The sequence below is a fragment of the Peromyscus eremicus genome, chromosome 12, assembly GCF_949786415.1.
Source record: "Peromyscus eremicus chromosome 12, PerEre_H2_v1, whole genome shotgun sequence".
Taxonomy (NCBI): domain Eukaryota; kingdom Metazoa; phylum Chordata; class Mammalia; order Rodentia; family Cricetidae; genus Peromyscus; species Peromyscus eremicus.
The window spans coordinates 63,053,309-63,070,175 of record NC_081428.1 but is presented as its reverse complement, the minus strand read 5'-3'; the positions used below and the strand labels follow the sequence as shown (position 1 = coordinate 63,070,175).

The window sequence follows — 16,867 nt, the reverse complement described above, 5'->3', positions numbered from 1 at the left end:
CAGCTAGGGTCCAAGCATGCAACCCGTAAGCTTCCAGAGGGCATTTCACGCCCAGGCATAAAATTTTGCCCCTGACTTCCAAGAGTTGATGGCCATCTCATGTAAAATGAACTAACTCAGTTACCTCCGAGCGTCATAATAGTTCCACATTACTCAAAAGAACAAGTGCAGGATGCTGCTAGCTCCAGCATCCTAGAGTCTACACTGCAGCCTGGGGTTTACCCTCACAACTCCACACAATCTGCCTGCGTGGACTCCCACCCTGCCACACATTGTCTACCCGGCCTCCCAGCCTTCCCTGTGAAATCTGGTTGGAAGTCGCCATGACCCTACAACTAGGATCACATGGATAATGACCAGCCAGAGTGGTACCTCCTTGGACGCTGGCTGCGCTGGCCTCTGAGTTCCTGGGCAGCAGAGAACAGTGAAATGAGACACAGGAAAACACTTCCCTAGACTGCTCTTTGCAAGCCATGGGCCTGGGCAACGCTCTCATCCCAAGTGGAAGGTTCTTAATGAGTTAATTGTTTACGCCCTTGAGCATGCGATGGTGGAAGTCCTAGCCAATTCCCGGGAAGCCCTCGGGGTGGCTTTTCTGTAGCCCAGTGTAGAGTGGTTGGTGGCTTCGCAGCTGTCCTAACCTCTTCAGGAACCATCCTTCCTCAGCACCACGTTCACACCAGCCTTCCGACCACACCGCACGTGTCTCGTCTTTCTGTTCCGCTCAACCCTCACTGCCTTGTCCCTTAAAGGAAGCACTTCACAGTGAGTAAGGAAAGTTTAGCCTGGCTAAAAGCAGCTAGCATTAACTACGCCACAGCCGAACGCTAACCTGCCTGAAGAATTCCCTCTGCCATATCAACGCCTTTAATTCTCCGACCATGAACAAAATGCAGACTGGGTCCTCCATGGCCTTCGTGCCAAGTCCCCAAAGAACCTTGCCTTCAACCTGGAGCCTGGTGAGCCTGGCTTCTGTGTCTGTGGTTTTTGTGACACACCCTGTCACAAAACAGAAATCAAGCTCTGACTGGACTGGAGAGTGCTGGCCAGCAAGAAGCTGAGGGAGAATTGCCCTCAACAGTCCTACTCAGCTGTGAACCAGTCTACTAATCCACAAACCAGTCAGTAAGCTGCTCTCAGTATGCAGTAACAGCATGTCTGTCACGGAGCAACCAACCATTTTCTGATCGGACTTGAAGCCCAGGAAACAAGAGGGAACTCCTATCTGGTCTATCTGGTACTGTGGAAAGCCTGTGGCTGGGGATGCCAGAGGCCCTAAGAGAGGAGTTACTGCTGTTGTCTGCTAAACGGACACAATGTGGCCATCAAGTTGCCAATCAAAATAACTATGTTGACGCCTCCAGATAATGCTACTATCAGCTTTGCTCAAAGAAGTGTCTTGTTTTGCAGAGGTCAGTGGTAACTGTAGAGATTCATAATTGGTCAAAGAGATAAAAATTCAAGTAACTTGCAGAAATGAGACATCTGTATCATCGGCACTAAGGCTCAAGGAAGAAGCAGAAAAAATGTCAGAATCAGAGGAAGGAGAGAGTAATATGGAATGCTGACTTCTGGACATGGTGTGGTGTTCCACTCGTGAATGCAGGCTAGCTGTGATGACCTGCACAAGATGTGCCCAAGAGGGGGACTGTCACGGAGAACAGAGGGGTTCACGAGGCCCCACCACTCTCTGAGTTACAGTTAATGGTTTCTGGGGGAGGAGAGACGTTTTCTTCAGCAGTGGAGCCTATGCTACAGTGCTGTGTGCCTGTGGCCAACCCTAAGGGTCACCAGAAGAAGACCTGAAGGTAGAGAGGAGCCGGCTGTGAAAAGAAAGGGGATCAGCAAGAGTGAAGGGGGATACGGAAAGGTAAAAACAGATGACGGGCCAAGATAACTGTACATGTATGACAGTAATGAAACAACCCATTATTACATATAATTAATATATACTAATAAAAACTAATAAGGAAGCTTCCAACACCATGGCCTTGAATGCATACACATATGCACATATCTTTATGAACACATACAACACACAAACACACACAAAATATCAAAATACAGCATAAATGTTTTAGTCCATATTTTCTAGAATTTTCCATTTATTATTTTCTATTTTATTGTTCTTATAATTGTGTTTACACAGTGGGGGGTTGTTGTGCCCATGGCACACATGTGGAAGTCAGAAGACAACTTTGTGGAGTTCTCTTCTCTCCTCCCACCTTTACATGGGTTCCAAGGATCCAACGCAGGTCATCAGACACGCATACCTTTACTGCTAGGCTATCAAGCTGGCCCATTTAGTATTTTCCAGACCAAGATTCATCAGGATAACTGAATCCTTGGATCAATTTTTAAAATTATTTTTATTAGCATACAGAACTGTAGCTTGAGTTTTCCTGACTGGCCCACAGTCAGGACAAATCTCTGACACCCGCCAGTCCCACAGCCACTCAGACCCAACCAAATAAACACAGAGACTTATATTGCTTACAAACTGTATGGCCGTGGCAGGCTTCTTGCTAACTGTTCTTACAGCTTAAATTAATCCATTTCCATAAATCTATACCTTGCCACATGGCTCGTGGCTTACCGGCATCTTCACATGCGGCTTGTCATGGCGGCAGCTGGCAGTGTCTCCCTCACCCAGCTTCCTGTTCTCTCAATTCTCCTCTCTGTTAGTCCCGCCTATACTTCCTGCCTGGCCACTGGCCAATCAGTGATTTATTTATTGACCAATCAGCAACACATTTGACATACAGACCATCCCACAGCACAGAGCCATCATTTTAGAAGTCCATATCATTAGCAAAGTCAAAATATTCAATATTTAACGCATTTTAACATTAAAGTCTAGTGTTAATTTTTTTTAATTTTTGTAATGAAGATGATTCCTAATTTTAGTCAGGTATGGTAATACACACATATAATCCCAACACATGGGAGACAGAGGCAGGAGAATTGCAGTCTGGGCTACATACTGAGACTCTGCCTGAAAAAAAAAATAATAGTAATAATTCTACTGCATGAAATATTTTAGCTATGAAAGGATCTAGAATGATGTCTGGTATATCCAAAAAGTTTGCATGTACTTATGTCAACTTAAGTTGATTAAATTGAGTGAAAAAATTAGAAACTGCAATATGGAACATCAGGGTTCATGGCTTTGGTATATAAAGTGTTAATTTCATTCTACCACGTCTGAGATTAAAAAGCACATTTCCCATTATCCTTCTGTCCACTCTATTTCTACTGTATAAGGCACCGGTTGTCAAGGAGTCTGCCTGTTATAAAGACGGGATATAAAATGGCAAATCAGCCAGGATTGAGACCAGCTTAACTAACAGCAAACAGCACTAAGGTGTATGCAGCCTTGTTTTGTTGCGACGTGTTTCACCCATTAAAACTTCATCCAAAACTGTTAAAAGGTTTGTTCTATGTCAGATGGTGGTGGCACAAACCTTTAATCCCAGCACTTGGGAGACAGAGGCAGGTGGATCTCTGTCACCAGATTTACAGCCTAACCTACAGAGTGACTTCCAGGACAGCCAGGACTACACAGAGAAACCCTATCTCAAAAGAAAAAAAAAAATTTTTATTCTAGTTTACTGAACAAGAATCAAATCAGAGCTATAATCTCTAAACAAAAACCTTCAGGAGAGTGCATAATAGATATTGTTAAAGACTAAAAGATCACACAAAGACTGATGTCTAAAAGCTTACTGAAGTAATTATGTTTGTATAGGAACACTACTCAGAGGAAAAAATCACTTCACAGGAGCTTAAGAAATGGCTCAGAGTTGGTCAAAAGCACTGACTGCTCTTCCAGAGCCCTCTTCACAGCAACCAATGTGGTGGCTAAAACCTGTGTGTAACTCCACCTGCAGGTGATGCAACAACTTCTGGCCTCCACAGGCATCATGCATGCACATGGTGCAGACACGCATGCGGGAAAACACCCTTATGCATAAGGTGGATAATAATAAATATTTCATAACCGGAAAGTGTTAATTAATCCTGACGTTGTTTCTTTTGTCTTACTGTATGGCCCAAGCTGATCTGCAATCTGAGATCCTCCTGCCACACCATTACTCTTGGCCTCTCAATTTTTACCTCAAAAAACGTTTTCACTTCTTAAGTGAACCAAAGTATGTTCAAAATACATCTGGGAGGGCTGGAAGAGATGGCTCAGCAGTTAAGAGCACTGGCTGCTCTTCCAGAGGACCCAGGTTCGATTCCCAGCACCCACACGGCAGCTCACAACTGTCTGTAACTCAGTTCCAGGGGATCCAATGCCCTCTTCTGACAGCACAGAGTGCATGTGACACACAGACACACGTACAGACAAACCACCCATACACATAAAGATCTCACTACACAGACCTAGCTAGTCTCAAACTCACATTCTTTCTGCCTCTGGCACCGAGTACTGAAAATTGCAGTGGTGCCACCAACATGCTGAGCCTAGAAACAATTTGGATTACGAGTTCTGAAAATTCAAACAAGAAACTACTTATAATTTCAGGCACAAATTCAAACTTCAGTAAATATTAATTAAAACGTCTCTGCCTCTCAAATATTCCCTCTTGAAAAAAAAAAAGATACACTTGGATACATTTACATTCTTGCAGATTTTTATAGCAAGATTTTGACCTTTAAGCTGGTATTTTAAAAGCTAAAAATAGAACCCAAAATTATACAATGAAGCGTGCCCTCCAATCTACTAAGCAAAAATCAAAATACCCAGCACTGGAATGCAAGAGAAAGCACCGAGTGTGTTCAAGACTATCAGAAGTCACAACAGCATCCTTTCTCCCCACTTCAATAGAACCCTTCCTATTTCCTCGGCAATTTAACAGGAAAATAAATGTTTCAACCTTGAGTAGTGGCGCATCTTTTCTTCAACAAGATCTGACTTTTGCATTAAGTCTGTAGCATCCACGGTAGTTACACAAAAATGCCATATTTAAAAGCCAAAAGATCCATTTTGTGAACCAAGCAGTGGAAGGCAGAGGGAGGTGGATCTCTGTGAGTTCGAGGCCAGCCTGGTCTACAGATCAAGTTCCAGGACAGCCAGGGCTATACAGAGAAACCCTATCTTGAAAAACAAACAAAACAAACAAAAAAAGATTCATTTTGTGAAAGAATTTTTATTTTATAAATTTTATTATTTAAAAACCTGCAAATAAATAAAAGCACCACGCACCAAAATAAGAGGATCCAAAGTCTACAAAACTCAAAGAACTTCTGTACAGTTGAAATTCACATTTTGGATCATAAGCTTTTGGTTTTGGTGGTAGATAAGTACATAAAATACATTCAATACTGAAAGTATAAAATTTAATGTGAGGCTCTACAACTTCTGTTCTGATTTTTTTTCCCCCACGAGACAGGGTTTGTCTGTGTATTCTTGGCTGTCCTGGAACTCACTCTGTAGACCAGACTGGTCTCAAACTCAGACATCCACCTGCCTCTGCCTCCTAAGTGCTAAGATTAAAGGCATGGGCTGCCACCACCTGCCCTTAATTCTTTTTTACTTTGATTTTATGTGTATGGGTATTTTACCTGCATGTATGTCTGTGCACCACATGTGTGCCTCATGACCAGAATAGGGCACTGGATCCCTGGAACCAGAGTTACAGACAGTTCTGAACCAACATGTAGGTGATAGGAATCAAACCCAGGTCCATTGGAGAGCAGCCAGTGCTCTTAACAGTTGAGCTGTCTCTCAAGCCCCAATGTGAGTAAGGGGGGAAATGTTTTCAATTAATTAAAGTCAGAGATCAGTCCTCACAATGTCTCCTGTTTTCCTTGGTAGTAGCGAGTAACAGAGTTTTGTTTGCAAGTGTATATGTGAGTGGTGTGCATGTGTGTATGCACATTTACATAGGTTGATGTATGTGTGTCCAAGCACACACGCACATATGTGTATGTACACATAAAGGCCAGAAGTTGATGCTCCTCCATCATTCTCCACCTTATTCTCAGGTAGGGTCTCTCAGTTGATCCCAGAGCTCTCTGATTCAGCTTGTCTAGCTAACCTGCTTGTTAATCCAGCTAGCCAACTTGTTCCAGAGGATCCATCTCCGCCTCCAAAGCACTGAGGTTGCCAGCCCAGCATTTAAAGTATGCTGTGGAGCCACACTACAATCCCCGATGATCACACAGTCAGTGCTTTACCTGAGGGGTCTCCTCAGCCCAGGATCACACAGTCAGTGCTCTACCCACTGAGCCGTCTCCTCAGCCCAGGTAACAGGGCTTTTGCTGTCCAGACTAACCTCCAATTCACAATCCTCCTGCCTCACCTTCCTAAGTAGATGGACATATAGACATCAGTCACCCATTCCCACAGCTCACAGATGCTCTATTTTGATATGAGTTCCAATATAGCATTCCAAATTCACACATACTCTTAAATCAACTTTATCCAATGTATACATGATGTGGATATTAATGAAATATCCTATTGATACAGCACAAATCTACACCACGGCAGAGTCACAGAAAAACTACAGTTATCATGTGGACGGGCTGTCAACTTCTTGGCATTGTTCTCTGTTGTAAATCTAATCTAGGCCCCAAAATGAATACAAGATGCTGGAGCTCTTGGAACCTTGTATCCGTTCCCAGTCTGCAGCTGACAATAATTGGAATACCAGAGGCTAGAAATCTTAGAAATCTCTATCTACATAAAATAGGGCAAACATTACAATCAAGGTGAACAAAAAAGTTCACCATATCACACAATAACAACCTGGTATCTCTAATTCTTCTTTTATATTCAATGGTTACCTAAAAAAAGAAAGTGTCACATGACATGTGGCCAACATCAAAGGCTAGAAGCCTACCCAAAGTACTTCCCTCAACTTGCCTTTTTTTTTTTTTTTTCCAAATCAAATTTCTCTGAAACCAGGGAAACACAAAGCTACATTCTCTAAAAAGAAAAATACTGTGGTTACTTCCTGTGAAGATAAACAGCTGACCGCTGAGGAGAAGGCTCAGTGGAGAAAGTGTTTGCCACACAAGCCTAAGGAACTGAGTTTGATTCCCCAAAACATATGTTTAAAGAAAAACAAACAAAACGGGTGTACCGCCATACCTATAATCCGAGCGCCGGGGGGACAGAGCTGGGAGGATCCCTAGGTACTGCTGGCCAGCCAGTCTGGCCGAATCAGCAAGCCTGGGGTTCAGGACGAGACTGTCTCCAAAGACAAGGTGGGAAGCCACTGAGGAAGACACCCAATGACTATCTCTGGCCCTTCACACACACACACACACACACACACACACACACACACACACACACACACCTGAATCACCTAAGCAAAAATTTCACAATAAGCAAAACTTTCCAAGGTATTATTTTAAAATTACTTCATTTGCTGCCCAGCCAGGAAAGCTAACCTCCAAGGCTGCCCTTAAACAATCTATTTGGGTCACCAGGGTCCTTCAATTCAACCAGAACATAAAACTGTCAAAATCTAATGGTAACAACATTAACAAAATCAAGCGCGGGGCTGTGTTTGTTTACAAGCACTAGCTTCAAATAAAATTTACACCTAGAAAAGCACAAAGACAACGCGTCCTTAAATTTCCTCTAAGTTCCCTCATTCTACACTTCTCCTTCCTCTTCTTGGAGAGGAGAATGGGATGCCAAATTAACAGTCAGAAGGCTCAGAACAGTTAGTTCCCGGAGGGTGCAAGAATTTACAATGCACGCTTGGCAGGGAGCTCGGTGGGCGCGCGCGCGCGCACACACACACACACACACACACACACACACACACACACACACATCAATGCTCAGAGGAAGCTTTCAAAAAATGTAACCGAAGTTTTAAGGTCTCATTTAGGCCTAAGGGCAGCCCTCTCCAATTCACTGTAAAGCACAGCCCCATTCTCCAAACCCAGAGTTTCCTACAACGCTCCAAAAGGAAACAGCACAGATTCTGGACCCCCCCTCAGTACTGCCGCCTCTCACGTGGAAGGCAGGCCAGCCCATGTGAATCCAAATGCCACCACATCAGTTTTGTGACAGATCCACTGGGAGCATCCGACTGTGATCCAGGGCCCTCCAGGCCGCGGGAAGAGAAACATAAATGCAATCTTGGGGCCCTCCTACTTCCGTTCTCTCAAAACACAAATGCTGACTTGCCTAGCCCCTCGGCCCCGCACCTCTTCCAAAAGCTTCCACGGAAAGCAGAGCCGACCGTGGCGGTCAAGGGTGGCTAGAATAGGTGGTTCAAAGCCCCCACCCCAGCCCCTCCGTCGGATCCGCCGCCAACGCTTCCCTGGGGGCCCCTGCCCCCTCCTCCCGGGCCGAGGGCCGCCGAGAAGCGGGAAGAGGAACTAAGTGACCCGCAAGGATGCCCAGAAAAGCTGGCGCGCAGAGGGGGTGGGGAGGTGGGCGCCGACGCGCGGCGGAAGGAAGGGGAGAGGAAGAGCGCCAGAGAGGGACGCGACTGTAGCGATGCGGCGGTGCCCGGGCTCCGGGAGAGGCGGCGGCGGCGGCGAGCCAAGGCTGAAGAGGCGACGTCCCCTCTCGGCCACGCCTCGGACTGCGGGCGACAGGCTGCAGCCCTGCCCGTCGGAAGGCGCGGACTGAAGGCCCGCGGGGCTCCCGGAGCTGGCTGGTGTTCCCGGGGTCGGCGGTGCACCCAGGATCTGCTGGTGTACCCGGGAGCCGACGATGCACCGGGCCGGGGTCGGTGGGTGCTGCCGGGGGGCTGGTGGGTGCTCCCGGGGTCAGTCGGTGCTCCCGCAGCCAGCGAGTACTATCGTGGCCAGCCAGCAAATGCTCCCCGGGTGGACGAGCGATCCCGGGGTCAGCGGCCGCTCCCCAAGACCCGCTCTCACGCCCCGCCGCCGGGACAGGCGGCTCCGGGAGGCACCGGGGCGACACGGCGGGTTACCTGAAGCGGGGCGAGTCCTTCAGACACTCCTCGAAATCCACCGTCATCTTCATCTTTGCCTCTGCCTGGCCTCGCAGGCGACGCCGGAGGAGCCGCGGGAGCTGCGGGAGCGGGAGAGCGGAGGCGCCGGGGATCCCGGGCGGCGTCGGCGAGCGCTCGGCCGCCTCTAGCGCTGCGCGGAGCTGCGGAGGGCGCCGCGCACCCTGGGCATAGCAGCCGCGGAGACTGCAACGGCTCGGCAGGCCCAGGCCGCCTCTTCCTCCGCCCCAGCTGAGAGCCGGCCGGGGAAAACGCCCCGGAGTGACAGCCGCGGCCAGCCAGCCACCGAGCCGCGGCCACGGGAGGGGCTTCCGGCAGCACCGCCCGCGGGAGGTGCACGGCCGCGGCGACAGCCAACCGCGGCGCGCGGGTGTCGTTAGGCGGGATGCACGGGTTGCTAGGAGGCCGGCCACGCAGGCGCCCTGGGAAGGAAGGAAGTCACGTGGCCTGCCTCGCTCCCCCCGCCCCCTTCTCCACCACCACCACCGCCCCCCAGCCCTCCCTCGGGTCTAAAAGGAAGATGTACTCTTTAAAGCAGCTTTGGCAGCAATCTGTAGAGGTCTGGGAGTAGAAATTATAACAAGGAAGAGACTAGACTAAGTCTTTCAGTTTAGAGAAACTGAGGCCAGGGGAGGCTTGAGGGCACCTTTGATAACCTTTCACATTTTTGGTCCACCGCTTAATAATTTGGAAATTGCTCCTTGCATCTTTCCATATTACACTTTTTCGTATAATCAGGGACCGTTCCCTGGAAGCACAATGTCTAAACTATATTCAAATCGCCCTTAAAAGTATAGGTGTATCTGTAAAAATGCATAAGTTGGATGTTTTAACCCAGTGGCTATGAACACCTGGAGGCAGCTTCTAGTCTTATCTCCTAGCTTTCCCACGTTACACAGCGCTGATCTGATAAGAACTGTCCAGTTGACACAGTGTCACACAGTAATCAGTAAGTGTTGGCTGTCATAATTACACTACTGTCTTCTTTTCAGGTCAGTCAAAGGTCAAGCCTCAGCCGGCTCACTTTTGCTATCTGAAGTCTATATAACCTTTGACCATTTGCCTGTGTTAGAAAGTGGTGGTGTGCTAGCTTTCATAACCTCCAGTCGCACCTTGATCTCTTCCCACACTTAGAAAGTACCAGCATAATTCTGAAACTTTTCAATGAACACACAAGCATTATATATGTTTCTTCTTTCATTAGAAATTTTATTTCTTTTTTTTTAATTGAATTGTATATCTCTATGATCTGCAGAGGTCTTCTTGATCTACATAGTCCTCTTGATAGCTATAAATTACTGATTGTTAAACGTTCAGCGCCCTCAAATATATCAACTGGTCAGGCTAATCTTTTCGGGAATTGTAATTTTACCGAGAATTAGCCGTTTATACTACATTTGATTGCATTGATGATTTGTGGCAACTACTCAGCATATACAGTAAGTTACATCATCCTGTTGCAAGACCCTTAAAAGTGGTATTTGGAGGGTCCAATTAAATTCAGCTGCACAAGATCTTAAGTATGAGGCTAGCCTGGGCTACATAGTGACATCCTGTCTCAAAAAAAAAAAAAAATAGACATAGTAACAAAAACCCTGTGATACTGGCACAAAACAAGACAGGTAGAGCAGTGGAATAGCACCGAGACCCAGAATGAAAACCACATACCTACACTCCCAAATCTTTGGCAGAGATGTCAAAAACATACTAGAATAAAAGGACAGCCTCTTCAATGAGCGGTGCTGAGGAACCTGGACATCTACATATAAAATAATGACAGTAGGTCTGGAGCAATGTCCATAAGCTGCTTACCACACAATAACAAGGACCTGTATTTGGATCTCCAGCACCCATGTGAAAAGCTGAATATGGTGGCATGTGCTGTCATCCTAGGGCTGGTGGGTGGAGAAAGGCTGAACTGGGGAGCTCCAGGCTCAGTGATAACTTATCTCCAAATATAAGATGAGTAGCAGATGGGAGGACATCCAACATTTACCTCTAGCACACATGCATGAACACACACATGAGCACAGAAACATACATGCATGTACCACATACATACCCCAAAAATCTTATACATGGCATTTTTTATTTTTAAAAATTAAAAATAACAGCAAAGTAAAGAGACAGCTTATAGAATGGGAAATACTTTTGTCAATTATACACATGACAAGCATTAATATCTAGAATCTATAAAAAGAAAGGGGGAACTCGAGGGTCAGCATAACGGCTCAACAGGAAAAGGCTCTTGCCACCAAACCTGAGCACAATCCTGGATCCCATAGTGGAAAGAAAGCACCAGTTACCAAGGCTGTGTGTGCTCTGACCTGCACACATGCTGTCGAAAGTTCATGTCCATATTCACACACTCGTGTGCATTACACACAACACACACACACACACACACACACTAATTTGTATTTCCTTTTTAATGTATGTGTGCTTGTCATGTAAATGTATACCACCTGTGTTCTGGTATCCTCAATGGCCTGATGAGAGTGTCAGATCCACCAAAGCTGGAGTTACAGGCAGTTGTGGGCTACTTGATGTGGGTCCTCTGAAAAAACAAGAACTCTTAAGCACTGAACCATCTCTTTAGCCCCAACACACACACACACACACACACACACACACACACACACACACACACACACTTTTAAAAAAAGAAATGTAAATTTTAATTAAAGGGGGAAAAAACCTCCAAAAGTTAAACACAAATTTTTTTAAGTTCTATTAATACACAGGATAATGGACCAAATGGACATTCCTCAAAGGGAGAAATAAAATGAAAAAAGTGCTCCGTAGCCTTAGTCATCAAGAAAATGCAAATCAAAACTGCACTGAGATTATTTTTCACCAGAGTCAGAATGATGATCAACAAAACCAACCACACCGGGTGTGGTGGCTCACAGCTTAAATCCCAGCACTCGGCAGACTGATCTCTGTGAGATTGAGGCCAGCCTAGGCTATAGAGTGAGTTCCAGGACAGCCAGAGCTACACAGAGAAATCCTGTCTCCAAAAAAAAAAAAAAAAAAAGGAAGGGAGAGAGAGAAAGGAAGAAAAAACTAACTGCAACAAGTGCTCCTGAGGATCTGGAAGGAGAGGAACCTCATACACCACTGGTGGGAATGTAAACTTGGTGCAGTCACCATAGAAGGCATTATGGAGGTCCTCAAATACTAAGTTAGAGCTGTCATATGACCATAAAATGATATGATATACCTATACCACTCCAAGGTATACATACGAAAGAGTCTAAGTAAGCACACCACAGAGGGACCTGCACACTCATGTTTACTGAGGCACTGCTTAACACAGCCAAGATAATGGAACTAGCCTCCAGGTCTGTCAACTGATGAATCGAGGGTAAGGAAGAAATTATGATATTTGCCTGTCAATGGATGGGACCTGAGATCACTATATTAAAAATGAAGTTAGACTGTACCTATCACCTTATACAATAACTAACTCTAAACGAATCAAAGACCTCAATGTGAAACCTGAAACCATTAGAGGAAAGCATAGAGACATAGGCAGCACCTACATGATGTAGGTGTAGACAAGGGGGACTTCACTAAACTGAAAAAAAAATGTTTGCACAGCTAAGGAAAAAAATCGATCAAGTATCGAGGAAACCCACAAATAGGAGCCAATGTTTGCCATCTGTCAGCTATGCATCTGACAGAGGATTAATATCCAGACCATATGAAGGACTCAAAAAACAAAGAATTAAGAAAACAAACACCCCAATTTAAAAAAAGTAGACTATGGATCTGAACAGAGAATTCTCAAAGGAAGAAATAAAAATGGTTAAGAAATATTCCAAAAAAAAAATATTCATCAGCCTTAGCAATCAGGGAAATGCAAATCAAAATAACTTTGAGATTTGATCTTACCCCAGTCAGAATGGCTAAGATCAACAAAACAACAACCAATGTAGGGAAGGAGATGGAGAAAGGACAACTCTGACTCACGTTGGGGAGCTTGCAAACCTGTGCAAGCCACTCTGGAAATCAGTGTGGAAAATTCTCAAAAAACTAAAAATAAATCTACCATATGCCCAGCTATAACATCCTTGGCTTGTGCCCAAAGGACTCAACATCCTACTCTGCAGAGACTTACTCAGGGGTATAGAACTGAAATAATCAGATTCATAAGGACAAATACAGTATTTTCTTTCATAGGCAGAATCTACATTCCTAGATATTGTATATGAAGGGGGCACAGTAAAGAAACCACAAAAATGGCCACTCCATGATTGGGGGGAAATATCCAGAGGCGTCTGGAAGAGTCCAGAGCAGAGAGAAAGCAGCAGAGTGGACATGGCCAGGGCTATCTGCGAGAGAAGGGAGAATGGCAGAGGAAGCTGGAACTTCGAAGGTTTCTGGGAAGAGAGAAGCCTGTGAGGTGAAGCAGGCCTGGGAGTTTAGGGTAGGTGCAGAGGTGAGAGGAACCCGGATGCTAACTTGGGCAGTGAAATGCATAACGGGTACTTGTGAATAGGAGTTATAGGAGTCTGGAGGCTAGCATGGACTTTGAGATGCTAATAGCTGCCACAGGTATGTCAATGGGGAACTACATGTCCCTTTTTGCCAGAGGTGAGGGAAATGACTCTTTATGGTGGACAGATGGGAACCTGTTTCACAAGTACCGGAGGAATGCTGACTTTTGTCTAACCACCTGAAATCCTATAGTCCAGCTGGGGGTGAGTCAAGACTTGTCATTTCTGGAGATACATATGTGTGTGTGTGTGTGTGTGTGTGTGCTTCCTGAAACCAACCTGATATATGTAGAAAGTAGAAATGGGGGAGAAAGAGAGGGGCAGGGGAAGCAAGAGGAGGTAATGAGTATATGTATGCTGCTTAGTTTCGTTCGTTCGTTTATCTGTTGTTGTTGTTGTTGTTGTCAACTGGACACAAGCCAATGGCATCTGGAAAGAGGGGCTGTCCATTGAGTTGCCTCCTTCAGATTGCCCTGTGGGTGAGTCTGTGGGGCATCTATCTTCTTGACTAATGATTGATGGGGGAGTGTCCAGCCCACTGTGGGTGGTACCACCCTAAGCAGGTGGTCCTGGGTTGTGTAAGAAAGCCAGCTGAGCAAGCCCTGGACAGCAAGCCAGCGAGCCAAGGTTCTCTCTTCTCTCTGCTTCAGTTCCTGCCTCCAGGTTCTTGCCTTGGCTTTCTTTAACAGTGTGGGGGTGCGGGAGAGGGGGGGCTGCAACCTGTAAGCCACATGACCCCTTTCCTCCCTAAGTTGCCCTTGGTCATGGTGTTCTACCAAACCACAGAATGCAAGCTAGGCACAAATTGGTTCCAGAGAGTGGGATCTTCCTGTGACAGCCACGGCCGTATTGTTTTGCTGAGGATTGTGGAAGTGTATGGAACTTTGGACTAGAAAAGTCATTAGTGCTCAAAGCTTAATGAGCCATTCTATGGGACCTTGAAAGATAAATAGTGTTGAGAAAAATGCAGGTGAGAGAAACACTTAGCTGTGAGTTTCAGAGGGAAATAGAGAGCCTAGCAGGACTGTTTATATGATACATTGTAATTAAGAATCTGTGGTTTCTGATCAGCTGTGATTACAAGAGACCAGCACTGCTGGGACAACTGATGCTGGTTAGGTGGAGCTGAAAAATCGTGACTAATAAGGAAGCAGCATCCCGAGGCAAAAATCTTCTGGGAAGTATTTCCTCAGGGTCAGCACACAGCAGCTGTGGTCCAGAGGAGGCAAGGCAGATGCAAGGCAGTATCTCACGCTGGCAGCCGAACTTGGTAATACGTAAGGGTCTCCTATGTGGTACTGATTTTGGAGACGTAAGATCTGCAGTATTGAAGGGTAGAGAGCAGCTGAAGCTTGCACTGAGGCCAGGAGGCCAGTGGTCAAGGTGCAACCTTAGCTGTAGTGGAGATGCTCAGCATTTTGGAGATAGATGTCAGGATGGTAGGATGACCACCAAAAACATCCACACATGTGGAGTGGAGTAAGCCTAACCTTATGGGACAAACCACATGTGCTGTGGCTGGCAAAGTTAGAGAAGCAGAACTGCCCAAGTTCACTGAAGCCCAGAAGATCTTGGATGAGTTCCAGACATCAGACACTTAGCTGTTTACATTGTTTTACTTGGGTTTTGTTTGTATCTAATTGTAATTGTGCCTTGGTTATTCCCACTTAGACTAAGAAAGTGGGAAGTAAGTTATTTTTTATTTTGCAAAAGACCAAAGTTGAGAGACTTAAAATTTTTAAAGCGTTTGAATTATTTTAAAGATGGTGGGACTTTTAAAGCTACTGTGTTTATATTGTATTAATATGATATCAATATTAATATGACATCTTGGGCCGGGTAGTGGTGGTGCACACCTTTAATCCCAGCACTCAGGAGGCAGAGGCAGGCGGATCTTTGTGAAGTCGAGGCCAGCCTGGGCTACAGAGTGAGTTCCAGGAAAGGCTCCAAAGCTACACAGAGAAACTCTGTCTCAAAAAACAAAAAACAAAAAAATGACATCTTGGGAATAAACAAGAAAGGAAAGGTGTGGGGACCTGCCCCACCGGGAACTCACCTGTGAAGAGGTGGCCTGGAACTGAGGAAAGGCAAGTGCCCGTTTGCCCGTTTCCCAGCCTCCCTCTTACCCGGAGACAATCAGACGAGACAATCAGACGAGACAATCAGACACAGCGGGGAGTCAAGTCAAGCAAGAACTGGTTTATTGATAGGCAGTAAGCTTCTTTTATACCAGAAAACCTCCAAATCCTAGGAGGGGGTGAAGGAACCAACCAATCATTTTAAAGGGTACCCTATTTACAAGTTGTTTATGTCCTGACACTATCTCTTGTTTTTTTAGTATCTTATCTTAGCATAAATAACTTGAGCTAACTTTCTTTCTCACTATTTGTATCCACTCTCTGCGTAAACACCTTAAAGCTTAAGCTCTATTTATCTGAATTTCTCTGAGCACCCTCTTTACAGCCCATGTATGCCCCACAGAAAGGTTACAGTTTCATAGTGATGTGTTTGTGTGTCAAGTTGAAAAGAGGCCAATTGTGATGGTTAATTTTTTTGTCAAGTTAATACAAGCTAGAGTCATTTGGAAAGATGGAATGTGAATTGAAGAATCACCTACATCAGACTGACCTGTAGGCAAATCTGTGGGACATTTTCTTGATTAATTATTGAAGTGGTAGGGCCCAGCCCATTGTGGGCAGTGCCACCCTTAGGCAGGTGGTCCTGTACCTATAACCCTTTTCTCTCTAAGTTGCTTTTTGGTCACAGAAACAGAGATCCAAACTAGGACAACATGTAACATGAAAGCAGGAGGAACTGGGAGCAGAGGGGAGTCAAGAATGAGGGGAATGAAGGATGGCAACAGGTGTGGCGTTTAGGTGAATAAGAACAAATGATACATGTATGAAAATGTCACAATGAAACTCACTACTTTTGTATGTTGGAGATAGATAGATAGATAGATAGATAGATAGATAGATAGATAGATAGATAGACAGATAGATATTTCAACTGCACAATCCCACAAATGCAAATAATTCAGCTAATTAGCAAATGAACATCTTTTTCTGTACAAGGTTAAATTTGCATATATCCAGTTATTGAGAACACTGTCACAATTTTTTTCTCTGCACTGTGATCATGCCAGCATTTTGAGGTATCAACAGTAAGAAATGTCCCAAATGAAGAGATGTTAAAAATGGGGTAAGGTAGGAGCAGTAGAGCTGAGATTAGAAGAAACTCAATATTATTATCCTCATAATAATGGAAAGTGAGGCCCCAAGTAGTGTTGTTTGTTTTTGGTCTTTTGGGGGACACACCACCCAGCTCCCAAATAAATACACATGGAGATGAATTCTTACTTATGAATGCTCAGCCTTAGCTTGGCTTGTTTCTAGCCAGCTTTCCTTAACT

The 16,867-nt window shown here is 45.3% G+C and overlaps 1 protein-coding gene across 1 annotated transcript in view; it reads right to left on the bottom strand.

Annotated features, from left to right (window-relative positions):
• Acap2 (ArfGAP with coiled-coil, ankyrin repeat and PH domains 2) overlaps window positions 1-9,303 on the bottom strand; it is a 120,974-nt gene extending 111,671 nt beyond the window's left edge. The window contains exon 1 of the mRNA XM_059277763.1: window positions 8,916-9,303. Within this exon, the coding sequence (XP_059133746.1) occupies window positions 8,916-8,968 (53 nt within the window). The 5' untranslated portion in view covers window positions 8,969-9,303. The remainder of the gene's footprint in view (window positions 1-8,915) is intronic.
• Between the last annotated feature and the right edge of the window lie 7,564 nt (window positions 9,304-16,867).